The 25,027-nt window shown below is 60.0% G+C and overlaps 2 protein-coding genes across 5 annotated transcripts; one reads left to right on the top strand and one right to left on the bottom strand.

Moving 5' to 3' along the window:
- Nucleotides 1-2,919: 2,919 nt before the first annotated feature.
- On the top strand, nucleotides 2,920-6,386 carry RNASEH2C (ribonuclease H2 subunit C). Of its 3 annotated transcripts, none has more exons than XR_011339597.1 (5): nucleotides 2,920-3,073; nucleotides 3,368-3,480; nucleotides 4,221-4,340; nucleotides 4,591-4,733; nucleotides 4,785-6,386. XR_011339597.1 is itself a non-coding variant. In XM_069882379.1 (4 exons), the coding sequence occupies exons 1-4, from the start codon at nucleotides 2,944-2,946 to the stop codon at nucleotides 4,639-4,641; spliced, it is 414 nt and encodes a 137-aa protein (XP_069738480.1). In that variant the 5' UTR covers nucleotides 2,920-2,943; the 3' UTR covers nucleotides 4,642-6,386. The 3 variants fall into 3 exon arrangements, 1 of the variants encoding a protein (XP_069738480.1); XR_011339596.1 differs by having other exon boundaries at nucleotides 4,591-6,184; nucleotides 6,361-6,386; XM_069882379.1 differs by having other exon boundaries at nucleotides 4,591-6,386.
- A 394-nt stretch (nucleotides 6,387-6,780) lies between these two features.
- On the bottom strand, nucleotides 6,781-25,025 carry KAT5 (lysine acetyltransferase 5). 2 transcript variants are annotated; one of them, XM_069882373.1, is made up of 14 exons: nucleotides 24,987-25,025; nucleotides 24,529-24,595; nucleotides 23,753-23,821; nucleotides 22,749-22,885; nucleotides 19,725-19,961; nucleotides 17,132-17,212; nucleotides 16,259-16,333; nucleotides 15,372-15,620; nucleotides 12,133-12,222; nucleotides 11,903-12,043; nucleotides 10,227-10,320; nucleotides 9,418-9,577; nucleotides 8,367-8,448; nucleotides 6,781-6,978 (listed from the first exon to the last, which is right to left on the bottom strand). In XM_069882373.1, the coding sequence occupies exons 1-14, from the start codon at nucleotides 24,996-24,998 to the stop codon at nucleotides 6,844-6,846; spliced, it is 1,629 nt and encodes a 542-aa protein (XP_069738474.1). In that variant the 5' UTR covers nucleotides 24,999-25,025; the 3' UTR covers nucleotides 6,781-6,843. The 2 variants fall into 2 exon arrangements, with proteins under 2 accessions (XP_069738474.1, XP_069738475.1); XM_069882374.1 differs by lacking the exon at nucleotides 19,725-19,961.
- Between the last annotated feature and the right edge of the window lie 2 nt (nucleotides 25,026-25,027).

The following is a 25,027-nucleotide window of genomic DNA, read 5'->3' as shown; positions in this document are numbered from 1 at the left end:
GCTGAAGCTCCGATGATCCCACCAAGGTAGCTGGAGGCCTCCGGTTGAGTTTCCCGATGCCTTTTGAAGCTCTGAAGATCCCACCAAGCTGCTTAGTGGCCTCCGTATGAGTTTTCCAACACCCTCTGGTGATGGTTGAAGCTCCAATGATCCCACCAAGCTGCTTAGTGACCTCCGGTTGAGTTTTCCGATGCCGATTGAAGCTCTGATGATCCCACCAAGGTAGGTGGAGGCCTCTGGTTGAGTTTTCCGATGCCGATTGAAGCTCTGATGATCCCACCAAGGTAGGTGGAGGTCTCCGGTCGAGTTTTCCGATGCCGATTGAAGCTCCGATGATCCCACCAAGGTAGTTGGAGGCCTCCGGTTGAGTTTTCTGAGGCCGGTTGAAGCCAGGAAGGTCCCACCAAGCTGCTTGGAGGCCCCCGGTTGAGTTTTCCGATGCCGGTTGAAGCTCTGATGATCCCACCAAGCTGCTTGGAGGCCCCCGGTTGAGTTTTCCGATGCCGATTGAAGCTCCGATGATCCCACCAAGCTGCTTGGAGGCCTCCGGTTGAGTTTTCCGATGCCGGTTGAAGCTCCGATGATCCCACCAAGGTAGTTGGAGGCCTCCGGTTGAGTTTTCCGAGGCCGGTTGAAGCCGGGAAGGTCCCCCCAAGGTAGTTGGAGGCCTCCGGTTGAGTTTTCTGATGCCGGTTGAAGCTGCGATGAACCCACCAAGCTGCTTGGAGGTCCCCGGTTGAGTTTCCCGAGGCCGGTTGAAGCTCCGATGGTCCCACCAAGGTAGTTGGAGGCCCCCGGTTGAGTTTCCCGAGGCCGGTTGAAGCCGGGAAGGTCCCCCCAAGGTGCTGGGTGGCTCGGGTCGAGTCCCCGCCGGTGCCGGTGCCGGTTGTGGCGCGTTGGGTCGTCCCAGGGTTGGCGTCGGTGGCCGATCCCACCCCGCGAGGTGTTGCCGCGACCGGCGAGACCGGTTGTGCCGGAGCCCGTGGTGGCGTCGGAGGAGCCGGTCGGGCGGGCGCCACGTTGGGAAATAACGGGGGGGGGGGGGGGGACACCCCTGGGGACACCCCAGGAGGAATTATGGGGGGGGGGACATGGGGACATGGGGACGTGGGATGTGGGGACATGGGGATATGGGGACATGGGGACAGGGGGACATGGGGATATGGGGACATGGGGACAGGGGGACATGGGGATATGGGGATATGGGGACAGGGGGACATGGGGACATGGGGACATGGGGACAGGGGGACATGGGGACATGGGGATATGGGGACATGGGGACAGGGGGACATGGGGATATGGGGATATGGGGACAGGGGGGACATGGGGACATGGGGACATGGGGACAGGGGGACATGGGGACATGGGGACGTGGGATGTGGGGACATGGGGATATGGGGACATGGGGACATGGGGATATGGGGATATGGGGACAGGGGGACATGGGGACATGGGGACATGGGGACAGGGGGACATGGGGACATGGGGACATGGGGACAGGGGGACATGGGGACATGGGGATATGGGGACATGGGGACAGGGGGACATGGGGATATGGGGATATGGGGACATGGGGACATGGGGATATGGGGATATGGGGATATGGGGATATGGGGACATGGGGACATGGGGATATGGGGATATGGGGACATGGGGACATGGGGATATGGGGATATGGGGATATGGGGATATGGGGACAGGGGGACAGGGGGACATGGGGACATGGGGACAGGGGGACAGGGGGACATGGGGACATGGGGACATGGGGGACATGGGGACAGGGGGACATGGGGATATGGGGATATGGGGACATGGGGACATGGGGATATGGGGATATGGGGATATGGGGATATGGGGACAGGGGGACAGGGGGACATGGGGATATGGGGATATGGGGACAGGGGGACATGGGGACATGGGGACATGGGGACATGGGGACAGGGGGACATGGGGACATGGGGACATGGGGACAGGGGGACATGGGGATATGGGGACATGGGGACAGGGGAACATGGGGACATGGGGACATGGGGACAGGGGGACATGGGGACAGGGGGACATGGGGATATGGGGACAGGGGGACATGGGGACATGGGGACAGGGGGACATGGGGATATGGGGACAGGGGGACATGGGGACATGGGGACGTGGGGATATGGGGATATGGGGACATGGGGACAGGGGGACATGGGGATATGGGGATATGGGGACAGGGGGACATGGGGACATGGGGACATGGGGATATGGGGATATGGGGACAGGGGGACATGGGGATATGGGGATATGGGGACAGGGGGACATGGGGACATGGGGACATGGGGATATGGGGATATGGGGATATGGGGATATGGGGACAGGGGGACATGGGGATATGGGGATATGGGGACAGGGGGACATGGGGACATGGGGACATGGGGACAGGGGGGACATGGGGACAGGGGGGACAGGGGGACATGGGGATATGGGGACAGGGGGACATGGGGACAGGGGGACATGGGGACATGGGGACATGGGGACAGGGGGACATGGGGACATTGGGATATGGGGATATGGGTATATGGGGACGTGGGATATGGGGACATGGGGACATGGGGACATGGGACATGGGGGCATGGGGACGTGGGGACATGGGGACAGGGGGACGTGGGGACGTGAGGGGACATGGGGATATGGGACTTGGGGGACAGGGGGACGTGGGATATGGGGACATAGGGACATGGGGACATGGGGACATCATATCTATGGGGCAGGAGGCTTGGGCTCTATGGGGCTGGGGGGGGGCTCTAAGGGGCTGGGGGGGGGCCTAAGGGGAGGAGGCTTGGGCTTTATGGGGCAGGGGAAAGAAAAACTACAACTCCCATGACGCCACGCGGCCACTTCCGGCGGGGGAAGCCAGCCACTTCCGGCGAGGAGGGGCGGTCGCTTCCGGGAGGGAGGGCGGCCATGTCGGCGCGGCTGAGGACGGGGCCGGCGGGGCCCGTGGGGCCCGTTCAGCTCCTGCCCTGCCGGGTCCGCAGCGACGGGGCCGCCCCGGTCGGAGCCTTCCTGAGGGTGCGAGAGGAGCCGGGAGGCGGTGAGATGTGGGGCTGGGGGAGGGATCTGTGGGGCTGGGGGAGGGATCTGTGGGGCTGGGGGGGATCTATGAGGCTGGGGGGGATCTATGAGGTTGAGGGTGGGATCTGTGGGGCTGAGGGAGGGATCTGTGGGGCTGGGGGGTGGATCTGTGGGGCTGTGGGGGGATCTGTGGGGCTGTGGGGGGGGATCTGTGGGGCTGAGGAGGGATCTGTGGGGCTGGGGGGGGGATCTATCGGGCTGGGGGGGGGGATCTATGGGGCGCTGATCCCCCTTCTTTCCCCCTGCCCCATAGATTTATGGACCTCGTTCCGCGGGCGCCGCTTGGGGGGCCGGGAGGTGCCCCTGCCCCACGGATTCTGTGGGGCTGTGCTGGGCCTGGACGAGCCGCCCCACGGCGGCCCCGAGGTCAGCCCCACAGATTCCCCCCCTGCCCCACAGATCCCCTCCCCAGCCCCACAGATCCCCCCACAGATCCCCTCCAGCCCCACAGATCCCCTCCAGCCCCACAGATCCCCCCCAGCCCCACAGATCCCCCCACAGATCCCCCCCAGCCCCACAGATCCCCCCACAGATCCCCCCCAGCCCCACAGATCCCCTCCCCAGCCCCACAGATCCCCTCCCCAGCCCCACAGATCCCCCCACAGATCCCCCCCCCAGCCCCACAGATCCCCTCCCCAGCCCCACAGATCCCCCCACAGATCCCCCCCCCAGCCCCACAGATCCCCCCCCCAGCCCCACAGATCCCCTCCCCAGCCCCACAGATCCCCTCCCCAGCCCCACAGATCCCCCCACAGATCCCCTCCAGCCCCCACAGATCCCCCCCCCCAGCCCCACAGATCCCCCCCCCAGCCCCACAGATCCCCCCCCCAGCCCCACAGATCCCCCCCCAGCCCCACAGATCCCCCCCCAGCCCCACAGATCCCCTCCCCAGCCCCACAGATCCCCCCCCAGCCCCACAGATCCCCTCCCCAGCCCCACAGATCCCCCCACAGATCCCCTCCAGCCCCACAGATCCCCCCCCAGCCCCACAGATCCCCCCCCAGCCCCACAGATCCCCCCCCCCAGCCCCACAGATCCCCTCCCCAGCCCCATAGATCCACCCCCCAGCCCCACAGCTCCCCCCATAGCGCCGTGTCCCCCCCCAGGAGCCGTCGCTGTGGGTCTCGGGGACGTTCGGGGCCATCAGGGACTGGGGGGCAGACGCCGTCCCCCCCCCCGCTGTGGGGCTGGCCCGGGCCCTGCAGTGGGGCAGCCTGGCCCAGGCGGTGAGCGCCGGGGGGCACAGACACTTGGGGGGCGGGGGGGGGTCCCGGGAACCCCACTTGGGGGGCAGGGGGGGCTGGAGACCCCACTTGGGGGGCAGAGTCTCACTTAGGGGGCGGGGGGGGTCCCAGAGGCCCCACTTGGGGGGCAGGGTCTCACTTAGGGGGCAGGGGGGGTCCCGGAGGCCCCACTTGGGGGGCAGGGTCTCACTTAGGGGGCGGGGTCCCCCACTTATGGGTCGTTGCCCCCCAGCTCCACGCTCCGGTCCCCGAGGATGACGAGGAGGAGGCGACGAAGCCCTGAGGCCCCGTGAGCCCCTCCCAGTCCCTCCCAGTGCTTCCCAGTCCCTCCCAGTCCCCTCTAATCCCCTCCCAGTCCCCTCTATTCCCCTCCCAGTCTCTTCCAGTGCCTCCCAGTCCCCTCTAATCCCTCCCAGTGCCTCCCAGTCCACTCTAAACCCCTCCCAGTTCCATTTAATCCTTTCCCAGTGCCTCCCAGTCCCCTCTAATCCCCTCCCAGTCCCCTCTAATCCCCTCCCAGTCCCCTCTATTCCCCTCCCAGTCCCCTCTAATCCCCTCCCAGTCCCCTCTAATCCCCTCCCAGTCCCCTCTAATCCCCTCCCAGTCCCCTCTAATCCTCTCCCAGTCTCTCCCAGTCCCTCCCAGTCCCCTCTAATCCCCTCCCAGTCCCCTCTATTCCCCTCCCAGTCTCTTCCAGTGCCTCCCAGTCCCCTCTAATCCCTCCCAGTGCCTCCCAGTCCACTCTAAACCCCTCCCAGTTCCATTTAATCCTTTCCCAGTGCCTCCCAGTCCCCTCTAATCCCCTCCCAGTCCCCTCTAATCCCCTCCCAGTCCCCTCTAATCCCCTCCCAGTCCCCTCTAATCCCCTCCCAGTCCCCTCTAATCCCCTCCCAGTCCCCTCTATTCCCCTCCCAGTCTCTTCCAGTGCCTCCCAGTCCCCTCTAATCCCTCCCAGTGCCTCCCAGTCCACTCTAAACCCCTCCCAGTTCCATTTAATCCTTTCCCAGTGCCTCCCAGTCCCCTCTAATCCCCTCCCAGTCCCCTCTAATCCCCTCCCAGTCCCCTCTAATCCCCTCCCAGTCCCCTCTAATCCCCTCCCAGTCCCCTCTATTCCCCTCCCAGTCCCCTCTAATCCCCTCCCAGTCCCCTCTAATCCTCTCCCAGTCTCTCCCAGTCCCTCCCAGTCCCCTCTAATCCCCTCCCAGTCCCCTCTATTCCCCTCCCAGTCTCTTCCAGTGCCTCCCAGTCCCCTCTAATCCCTCCCAGTGCCTCCCAGTCCACTCTAAACCCCTCCCAGTTCCATTTAATCCTTTCCCAGTGCCTCCCAGTCCCCTCTAATCCCCTCCCAGTCCCCTCTAATCCCCTCCCAGTCCCCTCTAATCCCCTCCCAGTCCCCTCTAATCCCCTCCCAGTCCCCTCTATTCCCCTCCCAGTCCCCTCTAATCCCCTCCCAGTCCCCTCTAATCCTCTCCCAGTCTCTCCCAGTCCCTCCCAGTCCCCTCTAATCCCCTCCCAGTCCCCTCCATTCCCCTCCCAGTCTCTTCCAGTGCCTCCCAGTCCCCTCTAATCCCTCCCAGTGCCTCCCAGTCCACTCTAAACCCCTCCCAGTTCCATTTAATCCTTTCCCAGTGCCTCCCAGTCCCCTCTAATCCCCTCCCAGTCCCCTCTAATCCCCTCCCAGTCCCCTCTAATCCCCTCCCAGTCCCCTCTAATCCCCTCCCAGTCCCCTCTATTCCCCTCCCAGTCCCCTCTAATCCCCTCCCAGTCCCCTCTAATCCTCTCCCAGTCTCTCCCAGTGCCTCCCAGTCCCCTCTAATCCCCTCCCAGTCCCCTCTAATCCCCTCCCAGTCCCCTCTAATCCCCTCCCAGTCTCTCTCAGTGTTCCCAGTATCCTCTAATCCCCTCCCAGTCTCTCCCAGTGCCTTCCAGTTCCATCTAATCCCCTCTATTCCCCTCCCAGTCCCCTCTATTCCCCTCCCAGTCCCCTCTATTCCCCTCCCAGTCCCCTCTAATCCCCTCCCAGTCCCCTCTAATCCCCTCCCAGTCTCTCCCAGTGCCTCCCAGTTCCATCTAATCCCCTCTAATCCCCTCCCAGTCCCCTCTATTCCCCTCCCAGTCCCCTCTATTCCCCTCCCAGTCCCCTCTAATCCCCTCCCAGTCCCCTCTAATCCCCTCCCAGTCCCCTCTAATCCCCTCCCAGTCCCCTCTAATCCCCTCCCAGTCCCCTCTAATCCCCTCCCAGTCCCCTCTATTCCCCTCCCAGTCCCCTCTAATCCCCTCCCAGTCCCCTCTATTCCCCTCCCAATGCCTCCCAGTGCTTCCCAGTTCCATCTATTCCTCTCCCAGTGCCTCCCAGTCCCCTCCAATCGCCTCCCAGTCCCCTCTATTCCCCTCCCGGTGCCTCCCAATAAACCCCGCGACCCCCAGCGCGGCTGCTCTTTATTTTGGGGGGGTCCGGGGGGTGGGTTTGGGGGGCGGGGGGGGGTCACCACTTCCCCCTCTTGCTCCAGTCCTTGGGGGTGAAGTGCAGGCACTTGGCGTCGATCCTCAGGACGCGCTTGAGCATCGCTCGCTCGTGACCCTCCACGATGTCCTCGGAGAGAGTCAGGATGTACTGGCCCTGGGGGGGCGAAAAGTGGGGTTCAGGGGGCGAGAAATGGAGTCTGGGGGTGAAAAATGGGGTTTGGGGGGCAAAAAATGGTGTTTGGGGGGTGAAAAATGGGGTCAGGGGGGCAAAAAGAGAGCAAAAAAGGCATTTAGGGGGTGAAAAATGGGGTTTGGGGGCAGAAAGTGGGGTCTAGGGGTGAAAAATGGGGTTTGGGGGGCAGAAAATGGGGTTTGAGGAACAAAAAATGGGGCCGGGGGGGCAAAAAGAGCAAAAAAGGCATTTAGGGGGCAAAAAAAGGGGTTTGGGGGGCAAAAAATAGGGTCTGGGGGCAAAAAATTGGGGTTTGGGGGCAAAAATATGGGGTTTGAAAATGGGGTCTGGGGGTGAAAAATGGGGTTTGGCGGTGAAAAAATGGGGTTTGGGGGGCAGAAAATGGGGTCTGGGGGTGAAAAATGGGGTTTGGGGATGAAAAAATGGGGTTTAGGGGGTGAAAAATGGGTTTGAGGGTGAAAAATAGGGTTTAAGAGGTGAAAAATGGGGTTTGGGGGACAAAAAATGGGGTCTGGGGGGGCAAAAAGAGCAAAAAAGCCATTTAGGGGGCAAAAAATGGGGTTTGGGGTCAGAAAATGTGGTTTGGGGGTGAAAATTGGGGTATGGGGGCAGAAAGTGGGGTCTGGGGGGTGAAAAAATGGGGTTTGGGGGTGATAAAATGTGGTTTGGGGGCAAAAAAAGGGGTTTGGGGGTTGAAAATGGGGTCTGGGGGGTGAAAAATGGGGTTTGGGGTGAAAAAACGGGGTTGGGGAGTGAAAAATGGGTTTGGGGATGAAAAATGGGGTTTAGGGGTGAAAAATGGGGTTTGGGGGACAAAAAATGGGGTCGGGGGGGCAAAAAGAGCAAAAAAGGCATTTAGGGGGTGAAAAATGTGGTTCACAGGGCAAAAAATGGGGTCTGGGGGTGAAAAAATGGGGTTTGGGGGTTGAAAATGGGGTTTGGGGGTGAAAAAATGGGGTTTGGGGAGAGGAAAATGGGGTTTGGGGAGCAGAAAATGGGGTCTGGGGGGTGAAAAGGGGGGGTTTGGGGTGAAAAAATGGGGTTTGGGGGGCAGAAAATGGGGTTTGGGGGTGAAAAATGGGGTTTGGGGGTGAAAAATGGGGTTTGGGGGGCAAAATCGGGGTTCAGGGGGGCAAAAAGGGGGGTGGGGGGGTCCCAAGGCTTTTGGGTCCCTCAGTTTTTTGGGGGATCCCTCATTTTTGGGGGGTCCGAGATTTTTGGGGGGGGTCCAAGCCTTTTGGGGGTCCGAGCGTTTTGGGGATCCCTCAGGCTTTTGGGGGGGGTCCTCAGCTTTTGGGGGTCCCCCAGATTTTTGGGGGGGGGTCCCTCATTTTTGGGGTCCCCCCCACCTTGTAGTAGTTGATGAGGTTGAGGTACTGGAGGGTGGAGATGACGTCCTCCTTCTTGATGCTGGTGATCTCGCTGATCTCACTTTTTTTTGGCGGGGGGGAAGGATTTAGGGGGGCTGGGGGGTCCCCCCCAAACCCCAACAGGGACCCCCGACCCCCCCTGAACCCCCCGAACCCCAAAACCCCCCTCGCCGAGCCCCCAAATCCTGGGAATTCAGCTCAAAATCACCTGCCCCCCCCCCAAAATCCATCTCAAAGCTTCAACCTGCGTCAAGTCCCCCCTCCAGTGCTCCCAGTGCCTCCCAGTTACCCCCAAGCCCCTTCCCAGTGCTCCCAGTGCCTCCCAGTTACCCCCAAGCCCCTTCCCAGTGCTCCCAGTGCCTCCCAGTTATCCCCAAGCCCCTTCCCAGTGCTCCCAGTGCCTCCCAGTTACCCCCAAGCCCCTTCCCAGTGCTCCCAGTGCCTCCCAGTTACCCCCAAGCCCCTTCCCAGTGCTCCCAGTGCCTCCCAGTTACCCCCAAGCCCCTTCCCAGTGCTCCCAGTTCCTCCCAGTTACCCCCAAGCCCCTTCCCAGTGCTCCCAGTGCCTCCCAGTTACCCCCAAGCCCCTTCCCAGTGCTCCCAGTTCCTCCCAGTTACCCCCAAGCCCCTTCCCAGTGCTCCCAGTGCCTCCCAGTTACCCCCAAGCCCCTTCCCAGTGCTCCCAGTGCCTCCCAGTTACCCCCAAGCCCCTTCCCAGTGCTCCCAGTTCCTCCCAGTTACCCCCAAGCCCCTTCCCAGTGCTCCCAGTGCCTCCCAGTTACCCCCAAGCCCCTTCCCAGTGCTCCCAGTTCCTCCCAGTTACCCCCAAGCCCCTTCCCAGTGCTCCCAGTTCCTCCCAGTTACCCCCAAGCCCCTTCCCAGTGCTCCCAGTTCCTCCCAGTTACCCCCAAGCCCCTTCCCAGTGCTCCCAGTGCCTCCCAGTTACCCCCAAGCCCCTTCCCCTTGCTCCCAGTGCCCCCCAGTCCTCTTCCCAGTGCCTCCCAGTGCCTCCCAGTGCCCTCTCCCAGTACTTGATGGTGATCTGGGGTCTCTCTCCGCCCTCGGCTTTCAGCCCCATCAGGATCTCCAGGATGGTTTGGGACCAGTAGCTGCGGTACGAGAGGAGCCCCAAGTCCGACAGCGGCTTCTCGGGGGTCCCCGTCTTCCCCTCCACCTTCGACAGCTCGTAGCCTGCGGGTTTTGGGGTGAAAAACCTCGATTTTGGGGTCTCCGCGTGGATTTTGGGGTGAAAAACCTGGATTTGGGGGGATCCTTTGGTGCTTAGATCCACCTAAAAGGGGTTTTGGGGACCCCCTGCCGTGGGTTTTGCCCCACGAAGAGGTTTTGGGGCTCACTCCTGCCTCCAGGAGCGGCTCTTTAGGGAATTCTGGGGTGAAAAACCTCGATTTTGGGGTCTCCTCAGGGATTTTGGGGTGAAAAACCTGGATTTTGGGATCCCCTGATGGCTTTTGGGGTCTTCTGGGGGATCCTTTGGTGCTTAGATCCAACTAAAAGAGGTTTTGGGGCTCCCTCCTGCCTCCAGGAGCGGCTCTTTAGGGGTTTTTGAGTTCTCCACATGGATTTTGGGGTGAAAACCTGTATTTTTGGGTCCCCAAGTGGATTTTGGGGTGTCCTGGGGGGTCTTTGATCCCCCCAAGAACCATTTTGGGGTCCTCCTGGAAAGGCTTTTGCCCCACAAAGAGGTTTTGGGGCTCCCTCCTGTCTCCGGGAGCGGCTCTTGAGAGGATTTTGGGGTCTCCTCATGGATTTTGAGGTCTCTAAAGGATTCGGGGGGCCCTTATGGGTTTTGGGGTCCCCCAAATTTTTGGGGGGCACTCACTGAACTCGATGAGGAGTTTCCCGTAGCCGCGACGCTGGTAGGGGGGCAGCGTCAGGATACAGGCCACGTTGTAATCCTCCGTCGATTCCTTCTCCTGGGGGGACCCCAAAACCTTGACCGGCACCCCAAAACCTCCCCGGCACCCCACAACCTGCCCAGGGACCCCAAAAACCTCCTCCAAACCCGACCCCCGCGCACCAAAAACTCATCCGAGTCCTCAAAAACGCATCAGGGACCCCAAAAACTCCTCCATCCCCACCCAAGTCCCCCTTCAAACCCCCAAAAACCCCCTTTAACACCCCTAATCCCCCCAAAGCCCCCTTTTATCCCCCCAAAAACCCCCTTCAAACCCCCCAAATCCCCCTTTATCCCCCCAAAACCCCCTTCAAACCTCCAAAACCCCCTTTTATCCCCCCAAAACCCACTTCAAACCCCTCAAAACCCCATTTAACCCCTTAAACCCCCCCAAATCCCCCTTTTATCCCCCCAAAACCCCCTTCAGATCCCCCTTTCAGCCCCCAAAACCCCATTTAACCCCCCAAACCCACCTTTTATTGCCCCAAAACCCCATTTAACCCGTCAAATCCACCTTTTATCCCCCCAACCCCCCTTCAAACCACTATCAAACCCCATTTAACCCCTTTTATCTCCCCAAACCCCCCTTTAGCACCCCAAACCCCCCAAATCCCCCTTTTATATCCCCAAAACCCGTTTCAAACCCCCCAAATCCCCCTTTAAGCACACCAAAACCCCCTTTAAACCCCCAAAATCCCCTTTAAACCCCTCAAACCCCTCTCAACCCCCCCAAATCCCCCTTTTATCCCCCCAAAACCCCCTTCAAAGCCCCCAAATCCCCCTTTAAGCCCCTCAAAACCCACTTCAAACCCCCCAAATCCCCCTTTAAGCATGCCAAAGCCCCCTTTAAACCCCCAAAACCCCCTTCAAAGCCCCCAAATCCCCCTTTCAGCCCCTCAAAACCTCCTCCAACCCCCCAAATCCCCCTTCAAACCCCTCAAAACCCCTTTTATCCCCCCAAAAACCCTCTTCAAACCCCCATCAAACCCCATTGAACCCCCTTCAAACCCCCCAAATCCCCCTTCAAAGCCCCCAAATCCCCCTTTAAGTCCCTCAAATCCCCCTTTAAGCCCCCCAAATCCCCCTTCAAGCCCCCCAAATCCCCCTTTAAGCCCCTCAAATCCCCATTTAACCCCCATAAACCCCCTTTGAACCCCCCAATCCCCCTTTAAGCCCCCCAAATCCCCATTTAACCCCTATAAACCCCCTTCGAACCCCCCAAATCCCCCTTTAAGCTCCTCAAAACCCCATTGAACCCCCGTAAACCCCCTTCAAACCCCCCAAAACCTTCTTCAAACCCCCATCAAACCCCATTTAACCCCTTCAACCCCCCAAATCCCCCTTTTACCCCCTCAAAACCCCACTGAACCCCCTTCAGACCCCCGAAATCCCCCTTCAAAGCCCCCAAATCCCCCTTTAAGCCCCTCAAAACCCCCTCCAACCCCCCCAAATCCCCCATTAAGCCCCGTAAACCCCCTTTGAACCCCCAAATCCCCCTTTAAGCTCCTCAAAACCCCATTGAACCCCCGTAAACCCCCTTCAAACCCCCCAAATCCCCCTTCAAACCCCCCAAACCCCCTTTTTTTTTAACCCCTGGCGACCTTGGAGAAGTAGCCGACGATGTGGAAGCCTTTGCAGTCGTACTCGGTCATGACGTAGAAAAGAAACGGGTCGGTGTCGTAATATAAAGTTTTATGATCCAAGAAGCACTTGGCCAGGAGGCAAAGGTTCTGCGAGTAACTCTGGGGGGGGGGGGGGGGGATTAGGGATGAGGGGACCCCCCCCAGGATCTGGGGGAGCCCCCCCCGAGGCCCATTCACCCCCTTCTTACCTTGTTCTTGCGGCCGTCGATCTCGAAGAAGGAGATGGTGCCCTTGCGATAAATCTCGTTGCCGGGGGGGTGGCGCAAATCGCATTTGGTCTGGGGGTTGGAGGGGAGAAAATGGGGTTTGTGAGGGGAAAAATGGGGTTTGGGGGGAGAAAATGGGGTTTGTGAGGGGAAAAATGGGGTTTGGGAGGGAAAAAATGGGGTTTGGGAGGGAAAAAATGGGGTTTGGGGGGAGAAAATGGGGTTTGTGAGGGGAAAAATGGGGATTGGGGGGAGAAAATGGGGTTTGTGAGGGGAAAAATGGGGTTTGGGGGGAGAAAATGGGGTTTGTGAGGGGAAAAATGGGGATTGGGGAAGAAAATGGGGTTTGGGGGGAGAAAATGGGGTTTGTGAGGGAAAAAATGGGGATTGTGAGGGGAAAAATGGGGTTTGGGGGGAGAAAATGGGGTTTGTGAGGGGAAAAATGGGGTTTGTGAGAGGAAAAATGGGGTTTGGGGGGGATAAAATGGGGATTGGGGGAGAGAAAATGGGGTTTGTGAGGGAAAAATGGTGTTTATGAGGGAAAAAATGGGGTTTGTGAGAGGAAAAATGGGGTTTGGGGGGAGAAAATGGGGTTTGTGAGGGAAAAAATGGGGTTTGGGGGGAGAAAATGGGGTTTGTGAGGGGAAAAATGGGGTTTGGGGGGGATAAAATGGGGTTTGTGAGGGAAAAAATGGGGTTTGTGGGGGAGAAAATGGGGTTTGTGAGGGGAAAAATGGGGTTTGTGGGGAAAAAACGGGGTTTGGGGGGATAAAACGGGAATTTGGGTGGATAAAATGGGGATTGGGGAGAGAAAATGGGGTTTGTGAGGGAAAAATGGTGTTTATGAGGGGAAAAATGGGGTTTGTGAGAGGAAAAATGGGGTGTGAGGGGAAAATGGGGTTGGGGGGATGAGGATTGGGGGAGAAAATGGGGTTTGTGAGGGAAAAAATGTGGTTTGTGAGGGGAAAAATGGGGTTTGGGGGGAGAAAATGGGGTTTGTGAGGGAAAAAATGGGGTTTGTGAGGGAAAAATGGGGTTTGGGAGGGAAAAAATGGGGTTTGGGGGTCAGAAATGGGGTTTGTGAGGGGAAAATGGTGTTTATGAGGGGAAAAAATGGGGTTTGTGAGGGGAAAAATGGGGTTTATGAGGGAAAAAATAGGGTTTGGGGTCAAAGAATGGGATTTGTGAGGGCAAAATGGGGTTTATGAGAGAAAAAATGGAGTTTGTGAGGGGAAAAATGGGGTTTGTGAGGGGAAGAATAGGGTTTGGGGGGAGAAAATGGGGTTTGGGGGGGAGAAAATGGGGATTGGAGGAGAGAAAATGGGGTTTGTGAGGGAAAAATGGTGTTTATGAGGGAAAAAATGGGGTTTGTGAGAGGAAAAATGGGGTTTGGGGGAGAAAATGGGGTTTGTGAGGGGAAAAATGGGGTTTGGGGGGATAAAATGGGGATGGGGGAGAGAAAATGGGGTTTGTGAGGGGAAAAATGGGGTTTGTGAGGGGAAAAATGGGGTTTGGGGGTCAAGAACGGGGGTTGGGGCAGAAAATGGAGTTTGGGGGTAAAAATATGAGGCTTAGGGGGTCAAGAAATGGGTTTGGAGTTCAAGAAATGGGGTTTAGGGGGGATAAAATGGGGTTTGGAGTGGGAAATGGGTGGGAAAATGGGGGTTTTGGGGTGGGAAATTGAACTTCTGGAGTAGGAAATTGGCTTTATGGGTGGGAAATTGAACTTTTGGGGTGGGAAGTTGAACTTTTAGAGTGGAAAATTGAACTTTTGGGTGGGAAATTGAACTTTTAAAGTGGAAAATTTGCTTTTTGGGTGGGAAATTGAACTTTTGGGGTGGGAAGTTGAACTCTGGAGTGGGAAATGGAACTTTTGGGTGGGAAGTTGAACTTTTAAAGTGGAAAATTGGCTTTTTGGGGTGGGAAATTGAACTTCTGAAGTGGAAAATTGAACTTTTGGGTTGGTAAACTGAACTTTCGGGTTGGTAAATTGAACTTTTAGAGTGGGAAATTGGCTTTTTGGGTGGGAAATTGGCTTTTTGGGTGGGAAATTGGCTTTTTGGGTGGGAAGTTGAACTTTTGGAGTGGAAAAGTGTTTTTTTGGGTTGGGAAATTGAACTTTTGGGGTGGGAAATTGAACTTTTGGGGTGGGAAATAGAACTTTTGGGTGGGAAATCGGCTTTTTGGGGTGGGAAGTTGAACATTTAGAGTGGGAAATTGGCTTTTTAGGGTGGGAAATTGAACTTTTGTAGTGGGAAATGGGCTTTTTGGGTGGGAAATCGGCTTTTGGGATGGGAAATCGGCTTTTGGGGTGGGAAATCGGCTTTTGGGGTGGGAAATTGGCTTTTTGGGGTGGGAAATTGAACTTTTGGGTGAGAAATGGGCTTTTTGGGGTGGGAAATCGGCTTTTTGGGATGGTAAATTGGCTTTTTGGGGTGGGAAATTGAACTTTTGGAGTGGGAAATTGGCTTTTTGGGGTGGGAAATTGGCGTTTTGGAGTGGGAAATTGGCTTTTTGGGTGGGAAATTGGCGTTTTGGGGTGGGAAATCGGCTTTTGGGATGGGAAATCAGCTTTTGGGGTGGGAAATCGGCTTTTGGGGTGGGAAATCAGCTTTTTGTGGTGGGAAGTTGAACTTTTAGAGTGGGAAATTGGCTTTTTGGGGTGGGAAATTGAACTTTTGGGTGAGAAATGGGCTTTTTGGGGTGGGAAATCGGCTTTTTGGTGGGGGAAGTTGAACTTTTAGAGTGGGAAATCGGCTTTTTGGGATGGTAAATTGGCTTTTTGGGGTGGGAAATTGAACTTTTGGAGTGGGAAATTGGCTTTTTGGGTGGGAAATTGGCGTTTTGGGGTGGGAAATCGGCTTTTGGGGTGGGAAATTGAACTTTTGGGTGGGAAATGGGCTTTTTGGGGTGGGAAATCGACTTTTTGGGGTGGGAAGTTGAACTTTTGGAGTGGGAAATTGGCTTTTTGGGATGGTAAATTGGCTTTTTGGGTGGGAAATTGGCGTTTTGGGGTGGGAAATCGACTTTTTGGGGTGGGAAGTTGAACTTTTGGAGTGGGAAATTGGCTTTTTGGGATGGTAAATTGGCTTTTTGGGGGGGGAAGTTGAACTTTTAGAGTGGGAAATTGGCTTTTTGGGGTGGGAAATTGAACTTTTGGAGTGGGAAATCGGCTTTTTGGGGTGCGGAGCCCCCGATTTTTGGGGGTGCCCCCTCCGTACCAGGTGCCTCTGGAGGCAGCGCAGGCTGTGCCCGTACTTGAGGCAGAACTCGCAGAGGTAGAGGACGGGCAGGGCCGTCAGCTCCTGCGGGTACGGCGAGAAGTACCAGGGCTTGAGGCGATGGCGCCCCAGCTCGATGCACTCGATGTTCTTCATCCGCGTCACGATGTCGTCGTGGCTCCGGTCCGACACCAGGCTGCCCGTCATCCGCGGCGCCGAGGGGGCCCCGTCCGACGAGTCCTGCGAGTCCTGCGGGGCTCCCCTGCCTCAGTTGCCCCGTTTGGAGGGAGCTTTCCCCTCTCCTGCCTCAGTTTCCCCGCTTTCAAATCCAGTTTCCTCCTTCCGTGCCTCAGTTTCCCCAGTTTCAAGTCAGTTTTTCTCCTCCTGTGCCTCAGTTTCCCCATTTTAAGGGAGTTTTCCCCTCTTGTGCCGCAGTTTCCCCAGTATAAGGGAGTTTCCCCCATTTTTAAATCAATTTTTCTGCTCCTGTGCCTCAGTTTCCCCAGTTTAAAGGAGTTTCCCCCCCTCTCCTGCCTCAGTTTCCCCACTTGAAGGGAATTTTCCCCTCTCCTGCCTCAGTTTCCCCATTTCGGGGACAGTTTCCCTCGTTTCCCCCCCTCTCCTGCCTCAGTTTCCCCACTTGGAGGGAGGTTTGCCCTCTCCTGCCTCAGTTTCCCAATTTTAAAATTGATTTTCCTCCTTCTGTGCCTCAGTTTCCCCACTTTAAGCGAGTTTTTCCCCCTTTTCCTGCCTCAGTTTCCCCACTTGAAGGGAGTTTTCCCCTCTCCTGCCTCAGTTTCCCCCCTCCAACCCCCATTTCCTCCCCCTTTGCCTCAGTTTCCCCCCTCCAGCCCCCATTTCCTCCCCCCGTGCCTCAGTTTCCCCACCTCGTCCGTCCCCAGACACGTCGACTTCCTCTTCCTCCCCGGCTGCGCGGCCGCCGCTCGCCGAGCCGACCCGTTCTGGCACCAAAAAGGGGGGGACACACCAGTTTGGGGACCCCCTTCCCAGTTTGAGGACCCCTCTTCCCAGTTTGGAACCCCCTTTCCCAGTCTGGGGACCCCCCTTCCCAGTTTGGAACCCCCTAAAGAGACTGGGACCCTCCTAGTTTGGGACCCCCCTCCCAGTTTGAGGACCCCCCATCCCAGTTTGGGACCCCCCATCCCAGTTTGGGACCCCCCTCCCAGTTTGGAACCCCCCTCCCAGTTTGAGGACCCCCCATCCCAGTTTGCGACCCCCCTCCCAGTTTGAGGACCCCCCTCTCCCAGTTTGGAACCCCCCTCCCAGTTTGAGGACCCCCCCTCCCAGTTTGAGGACCCCCCATCCCAGTTTGGGGACCCCCCTCCCAGTTTGAGGACCCCCCATCCCAGTTTGGGACCCCCCTCCCAGTTTGGAACCCCCCTCCCAGTTTGAGGACCCCCCATCCCAGTTTGGGACCCCCCATCCCAGTTTGAGGACCCCGCTTCCCAGTTTGAGGACCCCCCTCCCAGTTTGAGGACCCCCCATCCCAGTTTGGGGACCCCCCTCCCAGTTTGAGGACCCCCCTTCCCAGTTTGGGGACCCCTTTCCCAGTTTGGAACCCCCTAACAAACTGGGACCCTCCCAGTTTGGGACCCTCCTCCCAGTTTGGGGACCCCTCTTCCCACTTTGGGGACCCCCTCCCAGTAACTGGGAGTTACTGGTGTTACTGGGAAGAGCTGTTGGTCTTGTTGGGCCCTTACTGGTTTATACTGGTTTATACTGGTTTATACTGGTCTCACCTGGGGGAAGACAGAGGCCTGCGAGGTCTCGGTGGCCGCGGGGACGGGGGTGGCCGGGGACACGACCTCCACCTTCCGCTTCTGGGGGGACACCAGTTCAAACCAGTTCCTCCCAGTTCATCCCAGTTCCCTCCCAGTAAGGCCCAGCCCGGCAACTGGTGGGCAACTGGGAGCACAAAGAGGCTCTGTTGTGTCCCCCCAGTGCTCCCAGTAGCCCCCCAGTGCTCCCAGTATCCCCCCCAGTGCTCCCAGTAGCCCCCCCAGTGCTCCCAGTATCCCCCCAGCAGCCTCCCAGTGCTCCCAGTAACCCCCCCAGTGCTCCCAGTAACCCTCCCAGTGCTCCCAGTATCCCTCCCAGTGCTCCCAGTAACCCCCCCAGTGCTCCCAGTAACCCTCCCAGTGCTCCCAGTATCCCTCCCAGTGCTCCCAGTATCCCCCCAGCAGCCTCCCAGTGCTCCCAGTAACCCCCCCAGTGCTCCCAGTAACCCTCCCAGTGCTCCCAGTATCCCTCCCAGTGCTCCCAGTAACCCCCCCAGTGCTCCCAGTGCTCCCAGTATCCCCCCCAGTGCTCCCAGTAACCCTCCCAGTGCTCCCAGTATCCCTCCCAGTGCTCCCAGTAACCCCCCCAGTGCTCCCAGTAACCCTCCCAGTGCTCCCAGTATCCCCCCAGCAGCCTCCCAGTGCTCCCAGTATCCCCCCAGTGCTCCCAGTAACCCTCCCAGTGCTCCCAGTATCCCCCCAGTGCTCCCAGTAACCCTCCCAGTGCTCCCAGTATACCCCCCAGTGCTCCCAGTATCCCTCCCAGTGCTCCCAGTATCCCCCCAGTGCTCCCAGTAGCCCCCCCAGGAACCACTGGGGACAGGGATGGGGACAGGAACCCCTTGGGGACACCATGAGGGACCCTTGGGGACAGGGACCCTTGGGGACAATGACAAGAACCCCTTGGGGACACCCCCAGGGACCCTTGGGGACACCATGAGGGACCCTTGGGGACAGAGATGGGGACAAAGACCCTTGGGGACAGGGATGGGGACAAAGACCCTTGGGGACACCATGAGGGACCCTTGGGGACACCATGAGGGACCCTTGGGGACACCATGAGGGACCCTTGGGGACAGAGATGGGGACAAAGACCCTTGGGGACACCATGAGGGACCCTTGGGGACAGGGATGGGGACAAAGACCCTTGGGGACACCATGAGGGACCCTTGGGGACACCATGAGGGACCCTTGGGGACAGAGATGGGGACAAAGACCCTTGGGGACACCATGAGGGACCCTTGGGGACAGGGATGGGGACAAAGACCCTTGGGGACACCATGAGGGACCCTTGGGGACAGGGATGGGGACAAAGACCCTTGGGGACACCATGAGGGACCCTTGGGGACAGGGATGGGGACAAAGACCCTTGGGGACACCATGAGGGACCCTTGGGGACAGGGATGGGGACAAAGACCCTTGGGGACACCATGAGGGACCCTTGGGGACACCATGAGGGACCTTTGGGGACAGGGATGGGCCCTTGGGGACAGGGACCCTTGGGGACAATGACAAGAACCCCTTGGGGACACCCCCAGGGACCCTTGGGGACACCATGAGGGACCCTTGGGGACAGAGATGGGGACAAAGACCCTTGGGGACAGGGATGGGGACAAAGACCCTTGGGGACACCATGAGGGACCCTTGGGGACACCATGAGGGACCCTTGGGGACAGAGATGGGGACAAAGACCCTTGGGGACAGGGATGGGGACAAAGACCCTTGGGGACACCATGAGGGACCCTTGGGGACACCATGAGGGACCCTTGGGGACAGAGATGGGGACAAAGACCCTTGGGGACACCATGAGGGACCCTTGGGGACAGGGATGGGGACAAAGACCCTTGGGGACACCATGAGGGACCCTTGGGGACAGGGATGGGGACAAAGACCCTTGGGGACACCATGAGGGACCCTTGGGGACAGGGATGGGGACAAAGACCCTTGGGGACACCATGAGGGACCCTTGGGGACACCATGAGGGACCTTTGGGGACAGGGATGGGGACAAAGACCCTTGGGGACACCATGAGGGACCCTTGGGGACAGAGATGGGGACAAAGACCCTTGGGGACAGGGATGGGGACAAAGACCCTTGGGGACACCATGAGGGACCCTTGGGGACAGAGATGGGGACAAAGACCCTTGGGGACACCATGAGGGACCCTTGGGGACAGGGATGGGGACAAAGACCCTTGGGGACACCATGAGGGACCCTTGGGGACAGGGATGGGGACAAAGACCCTTGGGGACACCATGAGGGACCTTTGGGGACAGGGATGGGGACAAAGACCCTTGGGGACACCATGAGGGACCCTTGGGGACAGAGATGGGGACAAAGACCCTTGGGGACACCATGAGGGACCCTTGGGGACAGAGATGGGGACAAAGACCCTTGGGGACAACAACAAGAACCCTTTGGGGCCACCACGAGGTCCTTTGAAGTCCCTTTCGGGTCCTTCGGGAGGCGGTTTGGGGTCATTTTGGGGCCCTTGGGGACAGTCGGGGCCCCTTGGGGACACTCGGGGACCCTCGGGGACAGTCGGGGACGTTACCGTGGGGCGCTCGGCCTCGCTCTCCTTGGGCAGGTGAAAGCGGAGGGTGATGTGAAGGGGCAGGGACCCCGGTGGTGGCCCCGGTGGTGGCCCCGGTGGTGACGTTGGTGGCCCTGACGTTGGTGGCCCTGGTGGTGACGTTGGTGGCCCCGGCAAAGTCTTCCCGGTGGCCTCCAGGCTCTTCCTGGGCGCCGAGGAGGACGGGAGGGACCTCTGGGACAAAGCCACCACGGGGACCTTGGGGACAAAGGCGAGAAGGTGGGGGGAGGGGGTTGGTGGCACCTCGGACCCCACCAAGGACCTCCCAACCCCCTCCAAGTGTCACCAAGGGGGCTGGGGACGTCCCCAAGGGGCCGGGGATGTGCCCAAGGGGCCTTCAGAAGGGGTTGGAAATGTTCTCAAGGTGCCACCAGGGCTTGGAAATGTCCCCAAGGTGTCTCCAGGGGTTGGAAATGTCCCCAAGATCCCATAGAGGGACTTCAGGATGTCCCCAAGGTCCCATAGAGGGAGATCACAATGTCCCCAAGGTGCCACCAGGGGTTGGAAACGTCCTCAAGGTCCCTAGAGGGACTTCAGGATGTCCCCAAGGTGCCACCAGGGGCTGGAGATGTCCCCAAGGTCTCATAGAGGGAGATCAGGATGTCCCCAAGATGTCTCCAGGGGTTGGAAATGTCCCCAAGGTCCCATAGAGGGACTTCAGGATGTCCCCAAGGTGCCATAAAGGGAGATCACGATGTCCCCAAGGTGCCACCAGGGGTTGGAAACGTCCCCAAGATCCCATAGAGGGACTTCAGGATGTCCCCAAGGTGCCACCAGGGGCTGGAGATGTCCCCAAGGTCTCATAGAGGGAGATCAGGATGTCCCCAAGGTGTCTCCAGGGGCTGGAAACGTCCCCAAAATCCCATAGAGGGACTTCAGGATGTCCCCAAGGTGCCATAAAGGGAGATCAGGATGTCCCCAAGGTGCCACCAGGGGTTGAAAACGTCCCCAAGGTCCCATAGAGGGAGATCAGAATGTCCCCAAGGTGCCACTAGGGGTTGGAGATGTCCCCAAGGTCCCACAGAGGGAGTTCAGGATGTCCCCAAGGTCCCATAAAGGGAGATCACAACGTCCCTAAGGTCTCATAGAGGGAGTTCAGGATGTCCCCAAGGTGCCACCAGGGGCTGGAAATGTCCCCAAGGCCCCGTACAGGGAGATCAGGATGTCCCCAAGGTCCCATGGAGGGTTTGAGATGTCCCCAAGGTCCTACCAGCTCTGGGAATGTCCCCAGGGTCTCCTCAGGTGACAGGGACACGTCCCCAGGGCTCCGTTACGGTTTGGAGATGTCCCCAAGGTCCTATCGGGGGGGGCTGGGATGTCCCCAAGGTCCCACAAGGGGTCGAGGATGTCCCCAAGGTCCCACAAGGGGTCAAGGATGTCCCCAAACCGTCCCTCAGAGCCACCTCCTGTCCCCAAACTGTCCCTCAGAGCCACCTCCCGTCCCCAAACTGTCCCTCAGAGCCACCTCCTGTCCCCAAACCCTCCCTCAGAGCCACCTCCTGTCCCCAAACCCTCCCTCAGAGCCACCTCCTGTCCCCAAACTGTTCCTCAGAGCCACCTCCTGTCCCCAAACTGTCCCTCAGAGCCACCTCCTGTCCCCAAACTGTCCCTCAGAGCCACCTCCTGTCCCCAGACTGTCCCTCAGAGCCACCTCCTGTCCCCAAACTGTCCCTCAAGTCCACCTCCTGTCCCCAAACTGTCCCCAAACTGTCCCTCAGAGCCACCTCCTGTCCCCAAACTGTCCCTCAGAGCCAGCTCCTGTCCCCAAACTGTCCCCAACCTGTCCCTCAGAGCCACCTCCCGTCCCCAAACTGTCCCTCAGAGCTACCTCCTGTCCCCAAACTGTCCTCAAGCTGTCCCTCAAGGCCACCTCCTGTCCCCAAACTGTCCCCAAACTGTCCCTCAGGGCCACCTCCCGTCCCCAAACTGTCCCTCAGAGCCACCTCCCGTCCCCAAACTGTCCCTCAGAGCCACCTCCTGTCCCCAAACCCTCCCTCAAGGCCACCTCCTGTCCCCAAACTGTCCCCAAACTCTCTCCCAAGGCCACCTCCTGTCCCCAAACTGTCCCTCAGAGCCACCTCCCGTCCCCAAACTGTCCCTCAAGGCCACCTCCTGTCCCCAATCTGTCCCTCAAGGCCACCTCCCGTCCCCAAACTGTCCCTCAGAGCCACCTCCTGTCCCCAAACCCTCCCTCAAGGCCACCTCCTGTCCCCAAACTGTCCCTCAGAGCCACCTCCTGTCCCCAAACTGTCCCTCAGAGCCACCTCCCGTCCCCAAACTGTCCCTCAGAGCCACCTCCTGTCCCCAAACCCTCCCTCAAGGCCACCTCCTGTCCCCAAACTGTCCCTCAAGGCCACCTCCCGTCCCCAAACTGTCCCTCAGAGCCACCTCCCGTCCCCAAACTGTCCCTCAGAGCCACCTCCTGTCCCCAAACCCTCCCTCAAGGCCACCTCCTGTCCCCAAACTGTCCCTCAGAGCCACCTCCTGTCCCCAAACTGTCCCTCAGAGCCACCTCCCGTCCCCAAACTGTCCCTCAGAGCCACCTCCTGTCCCCAAACCCTCCCTCAAGGCCACCTCCTGTCCCCAAACTGTCCCTCAGAGCCACCTCCTGTCCCCAAACTGTCCCTCAGAGCCACCTCCCGTCCCCAAACTGTCCCTCAGAGCCACCTCCTGTCCCCAAACTCTCTCCCAAGGCCACCTCCTGTCCCCAAACTGTCCCTCAGAGCCACCTCCCGTCCCCAAACTGTCCCTCAAGGCCACCTCCCGTCCCCAAACTGTCCCCAAACCCTCCCTCAGAGCCACCTCCTGTCCCCAAACTGTCCCTCAAGGCCACCTCCTGTCCCCAAACTGTCCCTCCCGTCCCTCCCATCCACCTCGTGCCCCCTTGCTGCCCCTCCAGCTCCGTTTTCGGTGTCCCCCGCGCCCTCCCTCGTCCCCGGGCCCCCCTCCCCGTGTCCCCTGTCCCCGTGTCCCCTGTCCCCTCACCGAGTCTCTCTCGGGGGACCCTGGCCGGGAGCCGGGGAGCCCGTTCTTGGTCGGGGTCTTGGCCTCCTTGCGAGGAACCTGCACGCGGCTCAGGTCCAGCCGCTCCTGCGTCACCCATTCGTCCAGCCGCTTGTTGACTGCGCAGGGGACACGGGGACAACGTCACCGCCCTGGGCCCCTCAGACCTCCTCGTGTCCCCCCAGAGCTCCCCGTGTCCCCCCAGAGCTCCTAATGTCCCCTCACAGCTCTCCGTGTCCCCCCAGACCTCCTCGTGTCCCCTCAGAGCTCCTGATGTCCCCTCAGACCTCCCCGTGTCCCCTCAGAGCTCCCCGTGTCCCCCTCTATGTCCCCCCCTCCCCACTCCTGGGGACACCAAAGGGGACACAAAAGGTGACAAGGGGGTGGTGGCACCTCTAAGACCCCCCTGTCCCCTCTATGTCCCCCAAACCCCCCCAGTGTCACTGTCCCCTGTCCCCCCCACCCCACCTCGGGGCCCCCAGAAGCTGCTGCCCCCCCATCCCATGTCCCCTAATGTCCCCACGTCCCCTAATGTCCCCTCAAACCCCTCCAGTGTCACTGTCCCCTGCCCCCCCCCCAACCTCGGGGCCCCCAGAGGCTGCTGCCCCCCCCATCCTGAGTCCCCTAATGTCCCCATGTCTCCTAATGTCCCCGTGTCCCCTCTCTGTCTCCCCAACCCCCCCCAATGTCACTGTCCCCTGTCCCCCCACCCCCACCTCGGGGCCCGCAGAGGCTGCTGCCCCCCCCATGTCCCCTCTATGTCCCCCCAAACCCCCCAGTGTCACTGTCCCCTGCTGCCCCCCCCACCCCGGGGTCCCCAGAGGCTGCTGCCCCCCCATCCCATGTCCCCTAATGTCCCCCTGTCCCCTCTATGTCCTCCCAAACCCCCCCAATGTCACTGTCCCCTGCCCCCCCGCCCCCTCGGGGTCCCCAGAGGCTGCCCCCCCCTCCCCGTGTCCCCGTGTCCCCCCGTGTCCCCCACTCACAGTCGATGTAGTGGACATAGAAGAGTTTCCTCCCGCTGATGTCCTTCACGCTCAAGATCTCGGCCAGCGCTGGGGGGAGGGGTCACAGGGGGGTCACCCCCCCTTTTTTAGGGACACCCCCCCCTCCAAAATGTGACCCTGGGGACCCCAAACCTCCAGCCCCCCCCCCCCCAAGCATTCAATCCACCCCCTCCCATTGTCCCATGGGGACCCTCAGGTGCCCCCCCACCTTAGCCACGCCCCCTTTGGCACTCAAGCCACGCCCCCTCGATCACGTGCACAAGCAAGACCACGCCCCCTCAATCACGTGCACCAATCGGACCACGCCCCCTCAATCACGTGCACAAACAAAGCCACGCCCCCTCGATCACGTGCACCAACCAGGCCACGCCCCCTCCCTCCTATCCACCAATAAGGCTCTTCCCTCCACCTAGGCCACGCCCCCCTCAGTCACGTGCACCAACCAGACCACGCCTCCTCGAAGCAAGACCACGCCCACCTCAGGGACAGACCACGCCCCAGTCACGTGCACTACTCAGGCCACGCCCCCTCACTCACGTGCACTAACCAGGCCACGCCCCTCAAAAGGTCAGACCACGCCCATCTCCATGACAGGCCCCGCCCCCCTCAGTCACGTGCACTAGCTAGACCACGCCCCCAGCCACACACCAACCAGGCCCCCGCCCACCGACCAATCAGGCGCCTCGCTCCACCTAGGCCCCGCCCCCTCCCGCAGGCCCCGCCCCCTCCCGCAGGCCCCCGCCCCCTTTGCTCACGCCACTCGTCCTCGTTGTCCTGGTTCCTGCGGAGCACGGGCAGCCGGCAGCCCTCGCACACCTCGCCCTGGGGGGGGAACCGGCAGTGGGGGGGGGGACCCCGGGATTTGGGGGGGACCAGGGGTTCAGGGGGGGCGGTTCTGGGGGGCAACAGGGGTTGGGGGGGTTCAGGGGGCGGTAGAAGGAGGCTGGGGGGGCAGCAGTGGGGGGGGGGGGCGGTTCGGGGGCGGGCAGCGGGGCTTGGGGGAGGCGGTTTACGGGGGGGACCCGCAAACTGGGGGGGAGCGATTTAGGGGGGGCACCGGGAATTGGAGGGGCGGTTCAGGGCGGAAGCGGGAGGCTAAGGGAGGGGTCAGCGGGGGTTGGGGGGGCGGGTCGGTGCGTAGGAGGGGAGGGGGGGAGGGGAAGCGGCTCGGGGGGGTCTATTTCGGGGAGCCCCCAACCTCCCCGGGACTCACCACCTCCGCCATCCTCCCGCTTCCGGGGCTCCGGGGCCGCT

Source organism: Phaenicophaeus curvirostris, unplaced genomic scaffold, assembly GCF_032191515.1.
Source record: "Phaenicophaeus curvirostris isolate KB17595 unplaced genomic scaffold, BPBGC_Pcur_1.0 scaffold_122, whole genome shotgun sequence".
Classification (NCBI taxonomy): Eukaryota; Metazoa; Chordata; class Aves; order Cuculiformes; family Cuculidae; genus Phaenicophaeus; species Phaenicophaeus curvirostris.
This window is presented reverse-complemented; position numbering and strand designations above follow the sequence as displayed.

Coding starts and splice junctions, on each gene's coding strand:
- KAT5 (XM_069882373.1), bottom strand. Junction 17,213..19,724: donor GCGAGGCCGAGCGCCCCACG/GTAACGTCCCCG, acceptor GTGTCCCCCCAG/AAGCGGAAGGTGGAGGTCGT. Junction 10,321..11,902: donor TCGTCGGCTACTTCTCCAAG/GTCGCCAGGGGT, acceptor GGGTCCCCCCAG/GAGAAGGAATCGACGGAGGA.
- RNASEH2C (XM_069882379.1), top strand. CDS start 2,944: ATGTCGGCGCGGCTGAGGACGGGGCCGGCGGGGCCCGTGGGGCCCGTT. Junction 3,074..3,367: donor GCGAGAGGAGCCGGGAGGCG/GTGAGATGTGGG, acceptor CCTGCCCCATAG/ATTTATGGACCTCGTTCCGC. Junction 3,481..4,220: donor CGCCCCACGGCGGCCCCGAG/GTCAGCCCCACA, acceptor GTCCCCCCCCAG/GAGCCGTCGCTGTGGGTCTC.